A 22,331-nucleotide genomic window follows, 5' to 3' on the forward strand; every position below is an offset into this window, starting at 1 on the left:
TGCTAAATTCAATTCAATTCAAATCTATTGTATAGCGTTTTTTTTTTTACAATTGATGTAGTCTCAAAGCGGCTTTACAGAACATAAACATAGAACAAAAGGTCAATATAAAGAATAATATAAAGATTAATATAATAAAAAAAAGTTAAGATTAATTAACATTAGATGTATTTAAATGTGTTTGTATTTTTGTAGTTTCCCCAATGAGCAAGTCTGAGGTGACTCAGGTGACTGTGGTGAGGAGGAAAAACTCCCTTAGATGGTAAAGGAAGAAACCTTGAGAGGAACCAGACGCAAAGGGGAACCTCATCCTCATGTGGGTGACACCGGAGGGTGTGATTATAAATATACAGTCTGATAAATGTTGTATTGATGAGGAATTTGTTGTCCTCAAAGACCACATGGAGTTAAGATAAGATAAGATATATCTGGAGATGGAACATCTCTAGATGTCTCAGGATTCTCACAGAGTCAGTCTCATCTCAGTGGAGGTCCAAAATCTTCATTGGACGAAAGACAATCAGAGCTGGTACAACGTCTGGATGTCTCAGGATGGGTAGAAAGACAGAAGTGTGTTTAAAAGATGTGCAGTATGAATGTACTGTGAGCAGGATTACAAATGTAGTAAACAAATGTATACTATAGATATTTTAGATCTACTGAAGTTTTTTGAGGTGCAAATAAATTAGGTGTTATTTATAACCTTTGTTAATAATTAATAGTCAGGTATTATTTCCAGTCATTAAACATACCTGATGTGCTTATGTGTTTAATATGTAATTATTTGTATCATAAACCCATTCATTTTGTCTCCTGCGTGTGTGAGAACCCTGAAGTGTTGCACTTTTACTACAGAGAGTCCCTTTGATGGCGCTGTGTGCATGCTGGTGTGCGGCTTCCGGGATGGGCGTGGCTTGTGGGTTGGAGCCGCTCCAGAGCTCCGCCTCCCAGCTTTGATTGACGTCTGCCCTTGAGCTCGTGAAACAAACTGATCAAGCGTGTCGCTGGGAAAGACTACAAACCCAGCTCGGTGTGTGTGCGCGCGCGCGCGTGTGTGTGTGTGTGTGAGCGGGACGAAGCAACACTTGGTGATGTAGAAGATATGCGGTTGGATATTTACCTTGAGGAGTGAAAACGGTGTAAATAGGGAGTTTTTCCTCTGGATCTCTGTACAGGACAGCTTCATGGACGCGTGTGTGTGAGTGTGTCTCTAAGTGTAGCTAAGAGAGAGTGTGTGTATGAGAGCGCGCGTGTGTGTGTGTGTGTGTGTGTGTGTGTGTGTGTGTGTGTGTGTGTGTGAGAGAGAGAGAGAGAGAGAGAGAGAGAGAGAGAGAGAGAGAGAGAGTGTGTGTGTGTGTGTGTGTGTGTCTCTGACTCTAAGTGTATCTAAAAGAGAGTGTGTGTGTATGAGAGCGTGTGTAAGAGTGTATGAGAGAGAGAGAGAGAGAGAGAGAGTGTGTGTGTGTGTGTCTCTAAGATTGTGTGAGTTTCTAATTTCTGTGTGTGAGTGTGTGTGTGTGTGTGTGTGTGTGTGTGTGTGTGTGTGTGTGTGTGTGTGTGAGTGAGTGAGTGAGTGTGTGTGTGTGTGTGTGTGTGTGTGTGTGTGTGTGTGTGTGAGTGGGACTGATAAACTAACCGCCTCGCAAGCTTACAATAGATAAATTCGCGTGTTTTTGCGCGTTTTAAGGTGTTTTCTTTCGGATTTCAGACATCACTAAACTTCCCACCTGATCTCGGGACTTTATTTGGATTGTCTGCATGACATGGACGTGATAAGAAGGATCAGCTCATCCTGCGACAGATAAACCCAATGAACTTAAGATGAGATTTGGCTTGAATATGAAGGCAGGAGGTTTGTGCGTAAAAAGCTGCGCGTAAAACTGCTACCATGGAGAAGGCAAACGGAGCGCGCACACCGCAGCAGCCTCAGCACCGGATCAACGTCCCGAGCACAGCGAAGGAGAGAGTGTCCAGGTACACATCACACCTTTATTTACATCTCCACTTGTTAGAGGAAAATGTACAAATGGCAGCAAACATGTGAACATGTTTTCACCCAAATGACTGAGGTTGACTATGATTATGAGGTTGATTGGAGTTTTTCCTTGCCACCGTCACCTCTGACATGCTCATTAGGGATAGGGATAGATATGTACTACATATACAGTATATATATAAATACTATATATAGTATTTGTAAATTTTAAACTTTAATTGTATATTCATTTATTTTATCCTTTATCTTCTTCTTCTTATTATTATTATTAATAAATATTTACTTTTTTATCTCTCTCTTCTGTTTCCATACTTCTGTAAAGCTGCTTTGAGACAATGTTGGAATTGAAGAAATAATTTTAAAATAGATATTTTTACACCAGGTACAAGAGTTGTCTTTGGCGTACCACATTTGACCTTTAACCAAGGAAAAGGCAATTAAATGCCCGAGCGAACCTTTGTCTTACATCCACTGTATACTATATAACCCTCCATTAAATAACACATTCAACAAACTGTTCCTTTTTTATTTCAAAATGATTTCTTATGTTTATCAATAGCAAAAGATTAAAAACTTCCAAAACTAAGAAAAAATGTACACTGTAAGGAAAAGGGTGTCTTTCTTTTTTCTAAGTAGCTTAAAATGTGCTTTGTTTAAAAATGCATTAAAATGCATTAAAATATTTTCACCCTTCCACATTGTGCCTTTTTTCCCTTTTCTAATGTGCTCTATCTTGTTTTTATATATTTTGCTTAACTTATTCCTCATGGTTCCTGACTTTCTGGACACCCTGTACATTAAAATGCCTACATCATGATTTTGTTATCACATCCCTCACATTTCTCAGTCTAGAGAATCCAAAAACCAACAGCAGCCTGAGTTTCTTACATGTTTAGTGACAATTTTAGTGATGCATCAGTTTTAAAAACTAAAACCAAACAAACACACTACAGCTGAATGGACAATTTTTCGAGAACAATTAATAATAGATGTCACAATCAATCTTCCCCGGTTTATTACTGATACGTAATTTTTGTATGTTTATTTATCCCAATGAATATGATATAACACACGGTGGCTTAGTGGTTAGCACGTTCACCTTACACCTCCAGGGTTGGGGGTTCGATTCCCGCCTCCACCTTGTGTGTGGAGTTTGCATGTTCTCCCCATGCCTCGGGGGTTTCCTCCGGTCCAAAGACATGCATGGTAGGTTGATTGGCATCTCTGGAAAATTGTCTTGAGTGAATGAGAGTGTGTGTGTGCCCTGCGATGGGTTGGCACTGCGTCCGGGGTGTATCCTGCCTTGATGCCCGATGACGCCCGAGAAGTTCGAATGAATGAATGAATATGATATATTAATATAAATATTTTTTTTTACATTTTTGTGAATTTTTCCAAGCCTTTTTGTGAAAATCTAGTCTTCTGTTCTTAGAATTAAATTTTTTGTTAAATTTATTTGTTATTTAATCAAGAATGTAAAATTGTTTTATGGAATTTCCTTTATAAATTCCCTTTTAATATATTTTGTATTAGGAACAACATTAAATTTCATCCCTTGTTGGTCATCTGCAAAGAAAAGTTTAGTTTTAAATATAGAAAGAATGATTTTAAGAAGTCTCTTTAAAAATACACTGTAGTGTTGTGTGTTCATACGGTGCTGATTATGAGAGAACATGTTATTGATGGAGTTAAACAAAAGTCTGAGAAATGATTGACGTGACCAGATTGACATTATTATCACGAATGTCTTAATTTATTTATTGAAAATCAAGTTTATTTTAGTAACCACTAAACATTTCGTTGCTTTGAGCTCGGCTTTTTAACTGTTCTTCGGAAAACCTTCGTTTCCCCCTGAGATTATCTTCTTGTGGCTTAGTATTGAAATGTAATAAAAGTCCAAATTATGGTTGTGCTAGTTGAAGGATAGTATACATCCTTTAGAAGTAAAGGCTGCTTTAAATGTTCTTGATCATTTTGCTTGAAACCTTCCTCATTTGTGTTAACATTTTTCGTTTTCGGTTACTGAATATGAAACGTTTACTGACGGTCGATTTTTAAATCTTAAGTGCTGTAACTTTCAGTTTTCCACATAATTCATAGGAGATTTTACTGCCATTATTTCATACCTAGGGACAGGCAATACATTTACAACTCGGTCAAACTGCCTTTTATTTACTACTCAGTCCTTCCAGCCAAAAATACTCAAGTCATGTCATGTCAAGTCAAGAAGCTTTTATTGTCATTTCAACTGACGCAGTACACGGTGAAATGAGACATCTCTCCAGTGCCAGGGTGCTAAAAAGACAGAGCTGCACAGAACCAAGCCAGAGCTGCACAGAACCAAGCCAGAGCTGCACAGAACCAAGCCAGAGCTGCACAGAACCAAGCCAGAGCTGCACAGAACCAAGACAGAGCTGCACAGAACCAAGACAGAGCTGCACAGAACCAAGACAGAGCTGCACAGAACAAAGACAGAGCTGCACAGAACAAAGACAGAGCTAAGGACTTAACACAGAACTACATAGAACAAAGACAGAGCTAAGGACTTAATACAGAGCTGCACAGAACAAAAACAGAGCTAAGGACTTAACACAGAGCTGCACAGAACCAAGACAGAGCTAAGGACTTAATACAGAGCTGCACAGAACAAAGACAGAGCTAAGGACTTAATACAGAGCTGCACAGAACCAAGACAGAGCTAAGGACTTAATACAGAGCTGCACAGAACCAAGACAGAGCTAAGGACTTAATACAGAGCTGCACAGAACAAAGACAGAGCTAAGGACTTAATACAGAGCTGCACAGAACCAAGACAGAGCTAAGGACTTAATACAGAGCTGCACAGAACCAAGACAGAGCTAAGGACTTAATACAGAGCTGCACAGAACAAAAACAGAGCTAAGGACTTAACACAGAGCTAGGGACTTAATGCTTAATTTTGCTGCAGCTTTTTTCAAAATTTCTGTTTTTAAATGTATTTGTTTTTTCAAAAAAGTACTTGAATTGGTGAAATTGCTACCGGTGAATACGAATGTAATTACTTTCCATGATAGCTGTACTGGTGTTTTTGTGATCTAAGAAATAAACACAAAATCAAACAAATGCCACACTATTTAATGTTTTTTAAAACTACCACAGATTCTCAGATTTGGTCGAGACGTGTCATGTGACATCACCGCAACACACATTCAGACAAAGCCCTCTTCCATTCATGTTGAACACAAGTACATCTTTTATAGAAAGTCTTTGCATATATGTCTACACTGGATGGTGTTTCACCAATTCATGTAATTTTCTGCTAAAGCCGAATCAGTACATGATAGTTTTTTATCTTTATTTTGTATATTTGTGTTTTCTGTCTTCACAGCGTGGATCCTTATGGCTTTGAGAGGTCTAATGACTTTGATTACGAGTCCTACGAGGAGCTCATGTCTGAGTATTTGACTGTCCTCACTAAAAGGTCAATCAAGTGGTCCAAACTGCTGCAGGGGAAAAGCCGATTCGAGAAGAACTTTAAAGGTGAGCGTGGTTGAGAAAGGCACGTATGTACAAACTGACCAGCCTGTGGTGTGTGTTGTCCGTTAGCCCCATTCGAAGCGGTGTTGCTTGTGGTAGAGCAGTGGTTTACTGTACCGTGCAGGTTTCTGAGTTAATTGCTTTGACGAAAGGTCATATGGCTGATAATTGTGTTGGAGTAGGAACTCCTCGACAATCAATTAATGAGGTACTGATGTAGGATTTCATCTGTTGTGCCACATACTGTACACAAACTGCAACATGACCTTGAACACAGCAGTGCAACAGGAGAGCATTCCTCTTAAAGTTCCTCAAGGTTTCCAAAGGGAGGTTTCTCTCAGGGAGTTTTCCTTCCCACAGTCACCTCTAGCTTATCTTGAATTTCTATATCTGTGAAGCAGCTTTGTGACTATGTTTATTGTGAAAAGTGTTATGCCAGCAGTTGTTAACCTAGAGGTCGCAGGAAAACTTTTATTTTTTAGGTTTACTTTTACATTTATCGCATTTGGAAGACACTCTTCTCCAGGGTGACGTACAAAAGTGCTCTGAAGTCTCGATCAATGAATCCATCAGAACTGGTACACTAGGTACACTAGGTACTTGTGCAATGACATTATGTAACTAATTAACTGCTGATTAGAAGAAGTCACTTAAGGCTTAGCAATGTGCGGTTAATAGTCATCAATCCTAGACTGCTGATTAGATTGACTGACTTCCTGTTGTACAAGTATGGAGTCAGTCTGATGTTTGAAGAGATCTTTTCCTCAGCATTATTCCTATCCAAGCCCAACATCCCACAACACAGTCATGCTATACAAATAAAACCGAATTGAACTCAGACCGTGATGTAGACAAGAGAATATCTGCTTGTAAACGCACATCGGTCACTTTTAGAGGAATCGGAGACACATTTTGCCTCAAATGACACATTTGTTTGTCCTCTTTTCCCCCTAAACTGCAGACACATAAGCCTGTTATACTCTATTGACAGCTGTTTTTTTATCACTTACTCATAATGATGTACGTTATCACAGATGATTTCCAGCGAAATGAAAGGGCGGTTATTTGTGTAGTTGGTAAATTATTAACAGGCTGTCTGCTACATTTACATTCACACACGTCTGTGAAAACATGACACCTTTTACCCAGTGCTGAGATCCGGGACCACGGATAGAATGACGGATTTCACGTTTTTTTTTTTTTTTTTTACTTTTTTGTCCTGGATTGTCTTAATATGGCTAGTTAAACACTTCCCACCCACACGAAGGACGTGATTTGCCTAAAATGAAACTTTCCGCACTTTCACGTCTCGACTCGCGGAACATTTCTTTAGAAGAAATTTTTTCAACCAATGTTTGTTTTTAGATAGAATAGAAGCCTTTATCTGTCACATACATCACAGCACAGTGAAATTCTTTCTTTGCATATCCAAAATTTAGAGGTTGGGGTCAGAGCGCAGGTTCAGCCATGATACAGCACCCCTGGAGCAGAGAGGGATAAGGGCCTTGCTCAAGGGCCCGACGGTTTGGCAGCTGGGCATTGCTAAGACTTGAACCCCAATTGTCTGATTAACAACCCAGAGCCTTAACCACAGGAGTCACCACTGTCCCTAACCAATAACAGAAATGATCAGAAAGATGTATGTTCTATTCCATCGGCTAGTTATCGTTGCGTTGTTATGTCTATAACATGACTGACAGAAGGGAAAGTAAATATCAGCACAGAATCACTTTAATACACTTCCGGCACTGCGATGAGATGCTTATTATCTTAAGAACGAGTGACTGGACGTGCGTAGGATTTTATAAGGAGTCCTCATTGTAACCTGTAAATGATCTGAACAAATTTTTGAAAATTCTCCCAACAGTTTGAAGATCACAGAAAGGTCAAATAACAAATAGATTTCCTTCCTGTTTGTAGTAAATTTTCAGGGTATTTATTCCATGCAAGTTAGAATTTAGACGCACTAGACACTAGTGGCAGTGGAATAACTGCTGATGCTGTTGGCATCAAGTTTTACTTGCTTGTCAACATTATTTATATTGTGTGTCCTCGTGTCCCTCAGTTATTTCCCTGTTACTTGTAAAGAACCAGCAAAATTATATTAATAGTTTACAGGCATCTTTAATATCATATTTAGATAATAAAATAATTAAAATAAATAAATAATAATAATAATAGTAGTAGTAGTAGTAAAATTAGCTGATAATGATTATATTTAGATACATTTAAATTTCATTTTTAACCTTTTTAAATTTTTGTCTTTTTGTTAAGCTACTTTATGACAAAGTCCACTGCCTGTGTGTGTGTCTGCCTGTGTGTGTCTGCCTGTGTGTGTGTCTGCCTGTGTGTGTGTCTGCCTGTGTGTGTGTCTGCCTGTGTGTGTGTCTGCCTGTGTGTGTGTCTGCCTGTGTGTGTGTCTGCCTGTGTGTGTGTCTGCCTGTGTGTGTGTCTGCCTGTGTGTGTGTCTGCCTGTGTGTGTGTCTGCCTGTGTGTGTGTCTGCCTGTGTGTGTGTCTGCCTGTGTGTGTGTGTCTGCCTGTGTGTGTGTGTCTGCCTGTGTGTGTGTGTCTGCCTGTGTGTGTGTGTCTGCCTGTGTGTGTGTGTCTGCCTGTGTGTGTGTGTCTGCCTGTGTGTGTGTGTCTGCCTGTGTGTGTGTGTCTGCCTGTGTGTGTGTGTGTCTGCCTGTGTGTGTGTGTGTGTGTCTGCCTGTGTGTGTGTGTGTGTCTGCCTGTGTGTGTGTGTGTGTCTGCCTGTGTGTGTGTGTGTGTCTGCCTGTGTGTGTGTGTGTGTCTGCCTGTGTGTGTGTGTGTGTCTGCCTGTGTGTGTGTGTGTGTCTGCCTGTGTGTGTGTCTGCCTGTGTGTGTGTCTGCCTGTGTGTGTGTCTGCCTGTGTGTGTGTCTGCCTGTGTGTGTGTGTGCCTGTGTGTGTGTGTGTGTCTGCCTGTGTGTGTCTGCCTGTGTGTGTGTGCCTGTGTGTGTGTGCCTGTGTGTGTGTGCCTGTGTGTGTGTGCCTGTGTGTGTGTGCCTGTGTGTGTGTGTGTGCGTGTGTGTGCCTGTGTGTGTGCCTGTGTGTGTGTGTGCGCCTGTGTGTGTGCGCCTGTGTGTGTGCGCCTGTGTGTGTGCCTGTGTGTGTGCCTGTGTGTGTGACTGTGTGTGTGCCTGTGTGTGCGTCTGTGTGTGCGTCTGTGTGTGCGTCTGTGTGTGCGTCTGTGTGTGCGTCTGTGTGTGTGTGCGCCTGCGTGTGCGCCTGTGTGTGTGTGTGTGCCTGTGTGTGTGTGTTCCTTGTGTGCCTGTGTGTGTGTGCCTGTGTGCCTGTGTGTGTGTGCCTGTGTGCCTGTGTGTGTGTGCCTGTGTGCCTGTGTGTGTGTGCCTGTGTGTGTGTGTGTGCCTGTGTGTGTGTGTGCCTGTGTGTGTGTGTGCCTGTGTGTGTGTGTGCCTGTGTGCCTGTGTGCCTGTGTGCCTGTGTGCCTGTGTGTGCCTGTGTGTGCCTGTGTGTGCCTGTGTGTGCCTGTGTGTGCCTGTGTGTGTGTGTGTGCCTGTGTGTGTGTGTGTGTGTGTGCCTGTGTGTGTGTGTGTGTGCCTGTGTGTGTGTGTGCCTGTGTGTGTGTGTGCCTGTGTGTGTGTGTGCCTGTGTGTGCCTGTGTGTGCCTGTGTGCCTGTGTGTGCCTGTGTGTGCCTGTGTGTGTGCCTGTGTGTGTGCCTGTGTGTGTGCCTGTGTGTGTGCCTGTGTGTGTGCCTGTGTGTCTGACTGTGTGTGTGCCTGTGTGTCTGCCTGTGTGTGTGTGCCTGCCTGTGTGTGTGTGCCTGCCTGTGTCTGTGTGTGTGTGTGTGTGTGTGTGTGTGTGCCTGTGTGTGTGTGTGTGTGCCTGTGTGTGTGTGCCTGTGTGTGTGTGCCTGTGTGTGTGTGCCTGTGTGTGTCTGTGTGTGTGTGCCTGTGTGTGTGTGCCTGTGTGTGTGTGCGCCTGTGTGTGTGTGCGCCTGTGTGCGCCTGTGTGCGCCTGTGTGCGCCTGTGTGCGCCTGTGTGTGCCTGTGTGTGCCTGTGTGTGCCTGTGTGTGCCTGTGTGCCTGTGTGTGCCTGTGTGCCTGTGTGTGCCTGTGTGTGCCTGTGTGTGTGCCTGTGTGTGTCTGCCTGTGTGCCTGTGTGTGTCTGCCTGTGTGTGTGTGTGTGTGTGTGTGTGTGTGTGTGTTCACAGTAAAGCGTTATGTACGGAAAGGGATCCCAAATGAACACAGAGCATTGATATGGATGGAAGCAAGTGGCTCCCAGGAGCAGATGGAGAAGAATCCAGGCTACTATCATTCACTCCTGCAGCTCCAACATGACCCAAAACTGGTGGATACCATCCGTACAGGTAGGCATGACCTTCATCTTGTGATGAGGAGAGAATTCACTTCAAATTCTGTAAACTGGTCAGAATGTCTTTAGGCAAACCTGCAAAATGGACATATTAGTGGTTTCTTCTTATTCTACTGACATAACACAATGTTAGCGGAGATTTCCTCATCACAGTGTGCAGCTGATGGCCACGGAGTAGCATGTGATGTGGTGTTAACTGATCCTGATGGCTCTGATTCATCAGCATTTTTTAAATAATGCTTAGTACCCTACTCATTTGACATGGAGCACACGCCTACAGCAGCACACTGTATTTGTCCACAGATTTGCACAGGACGTTCCCAGACAACGTGCAATTCCGGAAAACAGCCGAGCCGTGCCTGCAGAAGCCGCTGTATAACGTACTGCTGGCGTACGGACACCACAACAAGGCGGTGGGATATTGCCAGGTATATTGTTCGCTGTAAACTTTGATCTTCCTATTTTGCTGATTGAGGGTAAAATGTCCCGCTGTCAGCTACATGATGGGCACATGATCTGCTCGGGGGATTAACCAGGGTTTTGGGTCCAAGTTAATCTTTGAAGCGCTGGTATTTGCAAAGACACTGCATCTGAAATTGTGTACTGTGACCGTACTTACTGCGTTCGATTCAGTACCTACTGTGTTCGATTTGATGCCTATTGCATTCCATTCAGTACCTATTGCATTTTAATTCAGTACCTGCTGTATACAGTATCTGCTGCGTGCAATTCAGTGCATGCTGCAATCGAATTCAGTACCTTCTGTGTTCGATTCTGGAAATAGTGTGTTAGGTCCAGTGCCTACTGCATTCCAAATTCAGTACCTGCTACATTTGTTTTGGTACCCTTTGCGACACATTCAGTACCTACTGCTATCGATTCAGTACCCGCTACGTATCTGCTGTGTTCGATTCAGTACCCGCTACGTATCTGCTGTGTTCGATTCAGTACCCGCTACGTATCTGCTGTGTTCGATTCAGTACCCGCTACGTATCTGCTGTGTTTGATTCAGTACCCGCTACGTATCTGCTGTGTTCGATTCAGTACCCGCTACGTATCTGCTGTGTTCGATTCAGTACCTACTGCTATCGATTCAGTACTGTCTGCGTTTAATTCAGTACCCACTGCTATCGATTCAGTACTGTCTGCGTTCAATTCAGTACCTACTCCTATCGATTCAGTACTGTCTGCGTTTAATTCAGTACCTACTGCTATCGATTCAGTACCTACTGCTATCGATTCAGTACTGTCTGCGTTTAATTCAGTACCTACTGCTATCGATTCAGTACCTACTGCTATCGATTCAGTACAATTCAGTACCTACTGCTCAGCTGTTGATACTATATGTACTGTTCAGTATGTTGTCAAATTGTCATGTCATTTTTTTCTTCTTTTCTTTTCTTCACCAATTTGCTCAATTGTTAAACAGGTATAGTTTAACCACAAGGAACATGGTTTAACCCCTTACACTCACCTACACTTACTCGCATCCACACTAGCCCTGTTGCATTATGGGATAGCGACGTTCTATGGCGAAGCGCACTGGTCCTATACTGCAGAATCTCCATGGAAGCAGTCAGTCGTGTGAGCATTTCTCACTGTTTTATGATTACAGAGGATCCACACACATTACTCCTTAGGTGTAGTGTTTTTCTGGCCAGCTGTGTAGTAGGGCAGTAGGGATATTCATGCAGAGCTATAGAAACACTGACGCATTTTACAGGACGATGGCAGCGTGAGTTTGAATTGCGACATGCTCATTTGGTTTCAGGGCCTGGTCCTGACGCACACAAATACTTTTGCCTTGACAGTCAACATTGCTGTAGCACCTGAAAGTGATTTGCAATGCAAAGTAATTCGCAAATGTGCTGCTGCCTGCCGTGTGACTTGTTCCTGTTTCATGTAACCACAATTTTCCACTAAAATTCTTCCTTTAAAAAACCCAATTAACCCTGTTGTTCTGCTGATGTTGTATCCCATGGTTACTGTTCTGATACCTGTTGGTCTGTTGTCTTCCTGCTTCCTGCTCCTTAGTAACTTCATAATTCCTGCTCTTACAGGGGATGAACTTTATTGCTGGGTATCTCCTCATCATCACCAAAGATGAAGAGAAATCCTTCTGGCTGATGGAGGCTCTCCTCAGTAGGATCCTTCCAGGTTTGTGCAGTTTGCATTTATTTCAAACGACTGAATTGATTTTAGCGTATGATGCATGAGTCGGACAGTAAAGTGACCATCAAGCAACCAGATTTTAACGCAAATGGAATTTACCAGACGAACGTACCTGCGATTTGTCTTGTTTCTTTTTAAAAATAAAAAAAGCAAACATTCTTTGCAGACCCCGATCACACCGGGACCACACACACTACCACCATCTGATCTCTGCATGTTTGGTCTGAATAGCGACTGTCTGGATTTGTATAGACTGGGTTAAATAACCTTAAATATTTGACGGTGCCGATACTTTTGTGAATCAAAGGTTAGCTGTTAACTCAGTTCAGTTTTATTTATATACTAGACGCAGATTTCACGTCTTTGACCGGAGCGTTTTAATATATTCGAGTTCATGGGTTTGAATGACACCAGTGCAGCTTTTTGTGATATGGACAAAATCTTATATCACAGTCTAGATCATTTTATATCTTTAAATGATATATATCAAAATATATTACATGCAAACATGACTGATCTCTGGCATACGTTATAAACGACCGTTTTCTGGTCCTGGTCTGATTTGTTGCACCCAAACCCCGTCCAAATGACACGAATACCTCCTTCATTTAACTTCTAGTTTTTTGTTGCTTAGTCGTTACTTCAGGGGCACGGTGGCTTAGCGGTTAGCACGTTCGCCTCACACCTCCAGGGTTGGGGGTTCGATTCTCGCCTCCACCTTGTGTGTGTGGAGTTTGCATGTTCTCCCCGTGCCTCGGGGGTTTCCTCCGGGTACTCCGGTTTCCTCCCCCGGTCCAAAGACATGCATGGTAGGTTGATTGGCATCTCTGGAAAATTGTCCGTAGTGTGTGATTGCGTGAGTGAATGAGAGTGTGTGTGTGCCCTGCGATGGGTTGGCACTCCGTCGAGGGTGTATCCTGCCTCGATGCCCGATGATGCCTGAGATAGACACAGGCTCCCCGTGACCCGAGAAGTTCGGATAAAGCGGTAGAAAATGAGTGAGGTGAGTGAGTCGTTAGTTCAGACTGTTGTGTTGGAGTGAGGTAGGGTGTGTTTGGCTCTATATCACACTCCTCCACACCGATAGCAGTGCCTAGCTCCAAACTTAGTGACGTAAATCAACTGCTGGAATTTGCCTTTTGCAACATCGGTGGTCCAGATGACGGGAAATGATCGATCGTTATACGTTTGTCGACCAATTCCCAGCACCACTTGACAGTATGAGTGGGGGCTTTTGTCCTGTTGGAAGGTGAATCCTTTATTCCAGTCACCAGTAAATACCCCCCACCCCACCCCCACCCCTCTTGTGAGTATTCTAATCCCTGCTAATGTAAAGCAGAGTGATGCAACCGCCGCCACCACCACTGTGTCTCGCTGTGAGGATGTTGTTGATGGTTTTATGCCAAATATAATACTTTGTACCCAAGGCAGAAAACGTCATCATGCCTTTTTAGAAACTCCACATGTGATTTCAGGTCACTTTTTCAGTAATAGTTTGCTTCTCTGCACTATTCCATTAAAGCCCAGCTTTGTGGAGCGTCCAGGTTATCGATGTCCTCCGAGTAACGGATCTCGCCAAGTCTCTTGTTTGCTTCTCTGAAGAATTTCCCTGTCAGTGACTTTTTGTCTATGTTTTTGTGCCATATAATGGACGTATTGTTTCTCTACGGGATGTTTAGCCGCTTGGCCTTTTGTAACGGTGTTAGTTTGATATGGTCTCTAAACAATCTCCAAGGCATTACATAAGCAGGTGTATTAATACTAAGATCATGTGAGTCTTTGCACCTTGAACTAATCTGTTTGACTTCTTATGAAACCGGTTGTACGGATACTTGTAAAATACAGAGGGTCTGTAGTTTCAGCTTCAGGATGTCACTCTGTAAAATGTGTAAAAGTTCAAGAGGCGCAAATACAAAAGATTAACGTCTTCCGTTCAGAATCGATGCCATTTAAACCACGGTACGGTCGTAATTAGTACTATGCGCAGAAATCTTATTGTAAGAAGAGACCAAAAGGATCCGTGCTGTACGAAGTGATTACAGAACAGTGTGAAGTGTCGCAGCGTTCACTCGGCGCCTGTACACACCCATCGCTCCGGTGTTACTTTAGTTCTGAGGTCGTATCATCGGGTTACTGTACACTCACTGTACACTTTGACTGGAACTACAGCTGTAAGTGTGTTTGAGAGGAATAGCCTGTGTTTATGTGGCCTGTCCTGAGCTATTCTCAGAGCCTCATCTAGTGTCCTGAGCTATTAATAAACCTCGTGTCAGGTCACATGATTCTGATCTCTTCAAATCCTGTTAGACACCATTCACACCCCTGGTGAGAGATGTGTTTCACACTGTACACGCCAGAAGTGGCTGCACTCTCGATCATAATAAGTCTTCTGATCCTCTATAGAAATGATGTAGTGGATTTATATTAATATAAGTATCGAATGTAAAAAGTATAGTTTAAATTAAATATCGAGGTGTGTGTGTGTGAGAGACAGAGACACATTTCTTTCTTCGATAATATTTAAGTGCCAATGATTGCTTCATGATATTACACACACACACACACACACACACACACACACACACACACACACACAAACACTTTAAGCTTTTTAAACAAACAAACAACACCATAGCTACAAAAAACGATGTAGAAATCAATCGTGACCTTTTCGAGATTAAACAGACTCAACAGCATTCAACAAGAATGAAGTTAGGAAATAACTTTGCAGTTCTGGTGAGACTAATAAAGGGTAATAAGCCATCCTTAAAAATATTTTGGTTTGCAGTAACAGTAAAAAAAAAAACAGGAGGGGGCGGTGGGTAGGTCTATTTTTTATTTTATTTTTATTTATTTTTTTCAAGTTTCAATGTAAAAACATTTGGTACAATTTTGGTGATGGTGATTACGTAGGTATGAATTTAAACAAATTAGCATATCGTGACATCACTGACTGGGACTTCAACCCGTGCCTTCGGGCGCATCATTGCGAACCTCATTTTGATGCTGGACACAGTTTTCCCAAAACTTTGTGCCAAGTTAAAGAGGTGTCGAGCTGATTTAATGAATTTTTTAGACTTATTATGGCGCCCGAACCCGTATGACTTTGAACGGTGACGGCGAACATTTTGTTTACTGCAGCCGCAGCCATCATTACCGAGTGCGAACCGTCGACTCTGACAGTGAAAGAGAGAATGAGACGAAGCGAACACACAGGCCACAGTGTGACATCCGATAACCAATAGTGTAAACATAGATGACGTCACGGGTTTTTATTTAAAAGAAAGAACGTAGCCTTCGTTTATATGTAGGCCTAGGCAATTTATATATTTACAATACTTACTAAAATATAATTATTATTATTTTATTGCTTTTGTATTAGTTGTTTGAAGAGTAAAAAAGAAAAAAAAATTACGCAAATTTTACAACCGGCAAGTCGGTCGGACTTAAAGCAAAAAAAAAAAGGAATTTGAGTCAGTCCTTAATGACGGTTGGTCAGGTTACGGCAAACAGGAATATTTTTAAGGATGGCCTAAAGTTAAGTCTTAATGTCTGATCAGAAGGTCCTGAGTTCAAATCTCAGCGCTGCCACTGCTGGACCCTTGAGCAAGGCCCTTAACCCTCAGCTAACTGCTCAGCTGTATGAACTATATGAATGTAAGTCGCTCTGGATACAGCACGTGTGTCTGCCAAATGCCATAAATGTAGCTTTCTGTGTCTGATAGCTTCTGTACGGTGTTCAGCTCCTACATGATTTATCTGCTATTTTTTAAGCTGAGATGCTTCAGAAAATATGGCATCATTTCGAGTAAGGGAACATAGCATCCATAGGAGAGAGAGAGAGAGAGAGAGAGAGAGAGAGAGAGAGAGGGAAAGAGAGAAAGAGAGAGGGAGGGAGAGAGACAGGGAGAGAGAGGGAGGGAGAGAGACAGGGAGAGAGAGGGAGGGAGAGAGAGAGACGGAGAGAGAAAGGGAATGAGAGAGAGAGAGAGAGAGAGACAGAAAAACAGAGTGCGGAAGAGAGAAAAAGAAGGAGAGAGTGCGGAAGAGAGAAAAAGTAGGAGAGAGTGAGGAAGAGAGAAAAAGTAGGAGAGAGTGAGGAAGAGAGAAAAAGTAGGAGAGAGTGAGGAAGAGAGAAAAAGTAGGAGAGAGTGAAGAAGAGAGAAAAAGAAGGAGAGAGTGCGGAAGAGAGAAAAAGAAGGAGAGAGTACGGGAGTGAGTGCGGAAGAGAGAAAAAGAAGGAGAGAGAGAAAAAGAAGGAGAGAGTGCGGAAGAGAGAAAAAGAAGGAGAGAATGCGGAAGAGAGAAAAATTAGGAGAGAGTGCGGAAGAGAGAAAAAGTAGGAGAAAGAGGGAGAGAGTGCGGAAGAGAGAAAAAGTAGGAGAGAGTGCGGAAGAGAGAAAAAGTAGGAGATAGTGAGGAAGAGAGAAATAGGAGAGAGTGCGGGAGTGAGAAAAAGGAGAGAGAGTGCGGAAGAGAGAAAAAGAAGAAAGCTGATTTTATCTCTGCTTTAACTTCCCATTACTCCTTTGATTTTCTTGCTCTAACAGAGACCTGGATATCCCCACAGAACACTGCTACACCAGCTGCTTTATCCTCTGCCTATGCTTTCTCTCACTCACCACGAGAAACAGGCAGGGGTGGTGGTACAGGTTTATTGTTGTCAAAGAAATGGTGCTTTACACCTCTACTCTTCTCTCATTTAACCATCTCTTCTTTTGAATTTCATGCTATTTCAGTTACCTCTCCTATCAACCTTGTTATCATTGTGGTCTACCACCCTCCTGGTCCCCTAGGAGACTTCCTGGAAGAAATGGACTCACTGCTTAGTGCTTTCCCTTCCGATAGCTCCCCCCTGACAGTGCTTGGTGACTTCAACCTCCCCTCTGACAAGCTACATTCTTCTTCCCTCCTGTCTCTTCTCGACTCTTTCTCCCTCACACTCAACAGCTACATCCCCACGCACAAAGGAGGCAATGTCCTGGACCTGGTTTTCACCCGTCCTTCTCCAGCTACAGACGTGACTGCTACCCCACTCCACGTCTCTGATCATCACCTGGTATCCTTCACCATCACTCTACCTATCTTACCTAAAACTACCTCTCACCCCCTCGCTCTTACTCGCCGCAACCTTCACTCTGTCTCCCCTTCATCTGTAGCTTCTGGCACTCTTTCTTCCCTTCCTGATGCTAAGTCTTTTTCCTCACTACCCTTAGACTCAGCCAAAGATACTTTCCTCTCTTTCCTCAACTATGGACTTCCTCTGCCCTATGTTCACTAAACCCAAGAAAACTTCTTGTTCTGCTCCTTGGCTTTCAGATGTGCTGCGCAACAATCGAAGAGAGCTAAGATCATCAGAGAGAAAGTGGAAGAAATCACAACTTGATGCAGATCTTGATTTTTACAGAACACTTCTTGTCAAGTTCTCCTCAGATGTGACTTCTGCCAAGACTTCCTTCTACAAGGAAAAGCTTGAAGCTTCCTCACATTCCACATCATCTCTTCTCTGCTCAACCACCCGGCTCCACCTTCTTCATCCTCCCTGACTGCAGAAGACTTTGCTTCTTTCTACCAGGAGAAGATTGAGGAAATCTGCCGGACCTTCACTTTAGCCCCGACTGCACTTACATCTCAGAGTATGGATTCCCCTACACCTTCGTTGTCACATTTCTCAACTGTGGCAGCAGAAGAGATTTTACAACTCATCCAATCCTGCAATCCTACCACCTGCCCATTGGATCCACTCCCTACCACTATGCTCCAGACCATCTCACAAGACCTCTTGCCCTTCATTTCCACTATCGTCAATAGATCCATAGCATCTGGTCAGGTACCAACTACTTTCAAGAGAGCAAGGGTTATTCCCATCCTAAAGAAACCTGCTCTGGATCCATCAGACATCAGTAACTACAGTCCGGTATCACTTCTCTCATTTCTTTCAAAAATTCTTGAACGCATTGTCTATAATCAACTGTCTGTCTATCTCTCACAGAAGAACCTCCAAGATCCCAACCAGTCTGGCTTTAAAGCAGCTCACTCTACAGAGACAGCCCTTTTGGATGTCTCTGAGAAGCTACATACAGCTAGATCAGCCAAACTATCATCCGTCCTTATCCTCCTTGACCTTTCAGCAGCGTTTGATACAGTCAACCACAAGACTCTCTTATCCTCCCTCAAGAGTCTTGGGATTTGCGGATCAGCTTGGGAATAGTTTGCCTCCTACCTGGAAGGACGCTCATATCAAGTAACATGGAGGGGAGTGACATCTGCTCCACGCAGACTCTCCACTGGCGTCCCACAGGGCTCAGTACTTGGTCCTCTTCTTTTCTCCCTGTATACTCTCTCTCTTGGGGAAGTTATTTCATCACATGGGTTCTCTTACCACTGCTATGCTGATGATACACAACTTATCTTCTTTTTCCCACCCTCAGATGCCACAGCTTCTAACCGGATCTCAGCATGTCTGGCAAAAATTTCATCATGGATGACTGCTCATCAGTTAAAGCTCAATCCTAGCAAAACTGAACTGCTGTTCATCCCAGGTGATTCATCCCCAGGTCACGATCTTGCTATATCCTTGCACAACGATCTGATCTCCCCTTCAGCCACAGCTCGCAACCTTGGGGTAACCATGGACAATCAACTGTCCTTTTCCTCTCATGTTGCAAATGTGACTCGCTCATGTCGGTTTCTTCTCTACAACATTAGAAGGATTCGGCCATTTTTGTCCACACAGACTGCCCAGGTACTTGTTCAGTCTCTTGTCATTTCTAGACTGGATTACTGCAATGCACTGCTGGCAGGTCTACCTATGAACGCAATCCGTCCTCTGCAAATGATCCAAAATGCAGCTGCCCAGCTTGTTTTCAACCTGCCAAAGTTCTCGCATACCACCCCGCTGCTGCGATCCCTCCACTGGCTTCCGGTAGCTGCACGCATCCGATTCAAAACACTGATGCTGGCCTACAAAGCCAAAAATGGACCAGCTCCCTCTTACCTCAAAGCCCTCATCATTCCTCGCACTGCACCCCGCAACCTCCGATCTACCAGCACTGCTCGACTGGTTCCACCATCACTCAGGGTAAGTGTACTGCAAGACTCTTTTCTGTTCTGGCACCAAGGGGGTGGAATGAACTTCCCATAGAGGTCCGGACAGCTGAGTCACTGGCTATTTTCAAGCGGCGGTTGAAGACCTACTTATTCAGGAAGCACTTCAACTAGCACTTCTTTCCTTATCCTTTGCATTAAAAAAAAAAAAAAAACTGACACTTTTTCATTGTAACTTTGAACAAATGTTTTAAACTCATGGTATCTTAAGTATGTAACCTAGTGAACCAGCATTAATGTATCCAATGTTAGAGATTTAAGCACTTACAGTATGTACGTCGCTCTGGATAAGGGCGTCTGCCAAATGCTGTAAATGTAAATGTAGAAGGAGAGAGAATGCGGAAGAGAGAAAAAGAAGGAGAGAGAGTGCGGAAGAGAGAAAAAGGAGAGAGAGTGCGGAAGAGAGGAAAAAGAAGGAGAGAGAGTGCGGAAGAGAGGAAAAAGTAGGAGAGAGAGTGCGGAAGAGAGAAAAAGTAGGAGAGAGAGTGCGGAAGAGAGAAAAAGTAGGAGAGAGAGTGCAGAAGAGAGAAAGTAGGAGAGAGAGTGCGGAAGAGAGAAAAAGTAGGAGAGAGAGTGCAGAAGAGAGAAAGTAGGAGAGAGAGTGCGGAAGAGAGAAAAAGTAGGAGAGAGAGTGCGGAAGAGAGAAAAAGTAGGGGAGAGTGAGAGAGCGATATTAAAAAGGGACTCCCTGATCAGTACCCTGACTACTGAACTGAGAGACTGATTGAGACAGACAGACAGACACACACACACACACACACACACACACACACACACACACACACACACACACACACACAGGCTCCTGACGTCATCTTGTTCTGCTGCACCACATGGAAGCCTGCAGTCATCAGGTGTCCTGCTGTAGTAAATGCTTAATGTCTGGCTCGAGAAACACCTTCTCATGTTCTGATGTAAATCAGGTTGTTGGGCTGCTGCTATTAAGTCAGGAAGGTTTATTTTTATACAACTAAATGTAATAATAATTGTTTTTAAATTGTTCATAATTTCTATGTGGTCCTTCGTGGGCTGTTTCTTTCAGCTTTTCTTCCATTTCACACCCAAACAACACCGAGAGCAGTCGTATATCTGACCTCCTATCTGTCCCCCTCCCAGATTACTACACACCAGCCATGTTGGGGCTGAAGACAGACCAGGAGGTGCTGGGAGAGCTGGTGAAGGTGAAGGTGCCGGCTGTTTGGCAGGTCATGAATGAACACAGCGTCATGTGGACACTGGTGGTGTCACGCTGGTTCATCTGCCTCTTTATCGACGTCCTCCCTGTGGAGGTAAGAGTGAGGACCAACCATGTCCAAAGTTTTTTTTTTTTTTAAATAACAGCAGTAACGCATGTCAAAACTCGTAACAAACTGTTTGATGAAGTTCTTCCAACATTATCATCAATTGTTAGTGAAGAAACTATACAAATGATGTTGACCACCGTCATACAGTCAGGACAAGGAGCCAGTGTTTTATTATAAAACATTTCTGCGCTTTTTACTTTTCCAAGACTGTTCTGCGCATCTGGGACTGCCTTTTCTATGAGGGCTCAAAGATCCTGTTCCGCGTGGCGCTCACACTGATCCGTCACAACCAGGCCCTGATCTCACAGTCTCAGAACCTTCCGGACATCTGCGACCGCTTCAAACAGATCACCAGAGGAGCCTTCGTGGAGGACTGCCATCCGTTCCTGCAGGTACCGTGGGCTTTGTTTATCAGCTTAGTGGTTAGCACGTTCGCCTCACACCTCCAGTGTTGTGGGGTTCGATTCCCACCTCCGCCTTGTGTGTGTGGAGTTTGCATGTTCTCCCCGTACCTCGGGGGTTTCCTCCGGGTACTCCGGTTTCCTCCCCCGGTCCAAAGACATGCATTGTAGGTTGATTGGCATCTCTGGAAAATTGTCCGTAGTCTGTGTGTGCCCTGTGATGTTCGGATAAGCGGTAGAAAATAAATGAATGAATGAATACATTAAGAGCTGTAGGGGGTGTAAACTTTTGCACAGGAGGATCAGTGTAAATTAATATGATTTTGTCTGCTAGGAAACTTAAATATCATATGAAGCTTCTGAAAGGCAGTACAGTAAATATTACCAAATCAAGTAATAGTCACGGATCATCTTGTTCAAAAGTTTACACGCCCCAGCTCTTAATGTCTTGTTTTCTTTTTGAGCCTCAGTGGACGAATCTCTGTGTCCTCTGAATAGAGCTAAATATCTCATTCCAGCTGATGGAAAGGGATCAAATTTGCAGAAGATGCTGATTCATTTCAATCCTCCAAACCTCTTTGCATGCATTCATAAGTTTAAATGTTAAAAAGCTTTCCGGAAATGTTTCAAACGTAGATTTTATGTTTACGTAGACACACCTTTAATTACAACACCGACTTCTTCGGCTCTCGTTCGTATTCCTCTTCTGTTGGAGGCTTCCTATTTTTTCATGCAGCTCTTTTACTGCCTTTTTTTTTGCAGAACATTTTTAAAGAACCAGGAAGCCTCTCCATGGCAACCATCACCAAGCTACGGGCGGCGTGTCGAGCACGGATCGCGGCTGAGGAATCCTGACTCGCTCCTTAATGCTTTAAACATTCCAGACTCGGTTTTGCACTGTCCTGTTATTATTTTTACTCTGATGGCTGAAACTGTTTCTAACCTGATAATAATGATTCATTATGACATTATGGTGACGAGTACAGGTATGAAGTGAGGTACAGGAAATTCCTCAACGTTACACTACACCAAATACACGTCACGTCAGATCTTACAGACTCGTAGCGGGTGAGCCGAGCGTCTCCGATGGCGATGGCACGAGTCTTTAAAACTACGAGCATGATGTAGCCTTTCCTCTCAAAGCTTGTACAGATAGATTTGCACATTTCTCCAGATAGACCATTTTGGGATCTATCAGATTTACATGACTCTTGCTGAACTACTGTGAAACGAAGAGATCGGTACTGTTGAGTTAGCATTTCTTTAATTTTTTTTTCTCAAGGATGTTTGTGAAATACGCGTCATGAGTCGTTGGCCCGAGAAATTCTAAGTGTAAAGTTAGTTGTTTATAACCCCAGACAGAATGAAGCTTTTCTTGTGATACAGTGCTGCATTTTCTAACCTTATCCTTAACTCTGATTATGTAGTCAATTTTCTAAGTTGAAAATATTAAAGTAATCTGGATTACAATCATTT

At 43.2% G+C, this 22,331-nt stretch overlaps 1 protein-coding gene across 1 annotated transcript; it reads left to right on the top strand.

Moving 5' to 3' along the window:
- The first annotated feature begins 918 nt into the window (after nt 1-918).
- grtp1a (growth hormone regulated TBC protein 1a) lies at nt 919-22,328 on the top strand. The gene is made up of 9 exons (XM_027156005.2): nt 919-1,198; nt 1,709-1,974; nt 5,364-5,515; nt 9,708-9,866; nt 10,175-10,299; nt 11,932-12,028; nt 20,267-20,439; nt 20,661-20,846; nt 21,618-22,328. The coding sequence occupies exons 2-9, from the start codon at nt 1,889-1,891 to the stop codon at nt 21,708-21,710; spliced, it is 1,071 nt and encodes a 356-aa protein (XP_027011806.1). The 5' UTR covers nt 919-1,198; nt 1,709-1,888; the 3' UTR covers nt 21,711-22,328.
- The last annotated feature ends 3 nt before the right edge of the window (nt 22,329-22,331 follow it).

This window comes from Tachysurus fulvidraco, chromosome 18, assembly GCF_022655615.1.
Source record: "Tachysurus fulvidraco isolate hzauxx_2018 chromosome 18, HZAU_PFXX_2.0, whole genome shotgun sequence".
Lineage (NCBI taxonomy): Eukaryota > Metazoa > Chordata > Actinopteri > Siluriformes > Bagridae > Tachysurus > Tachysurus fulvidraco.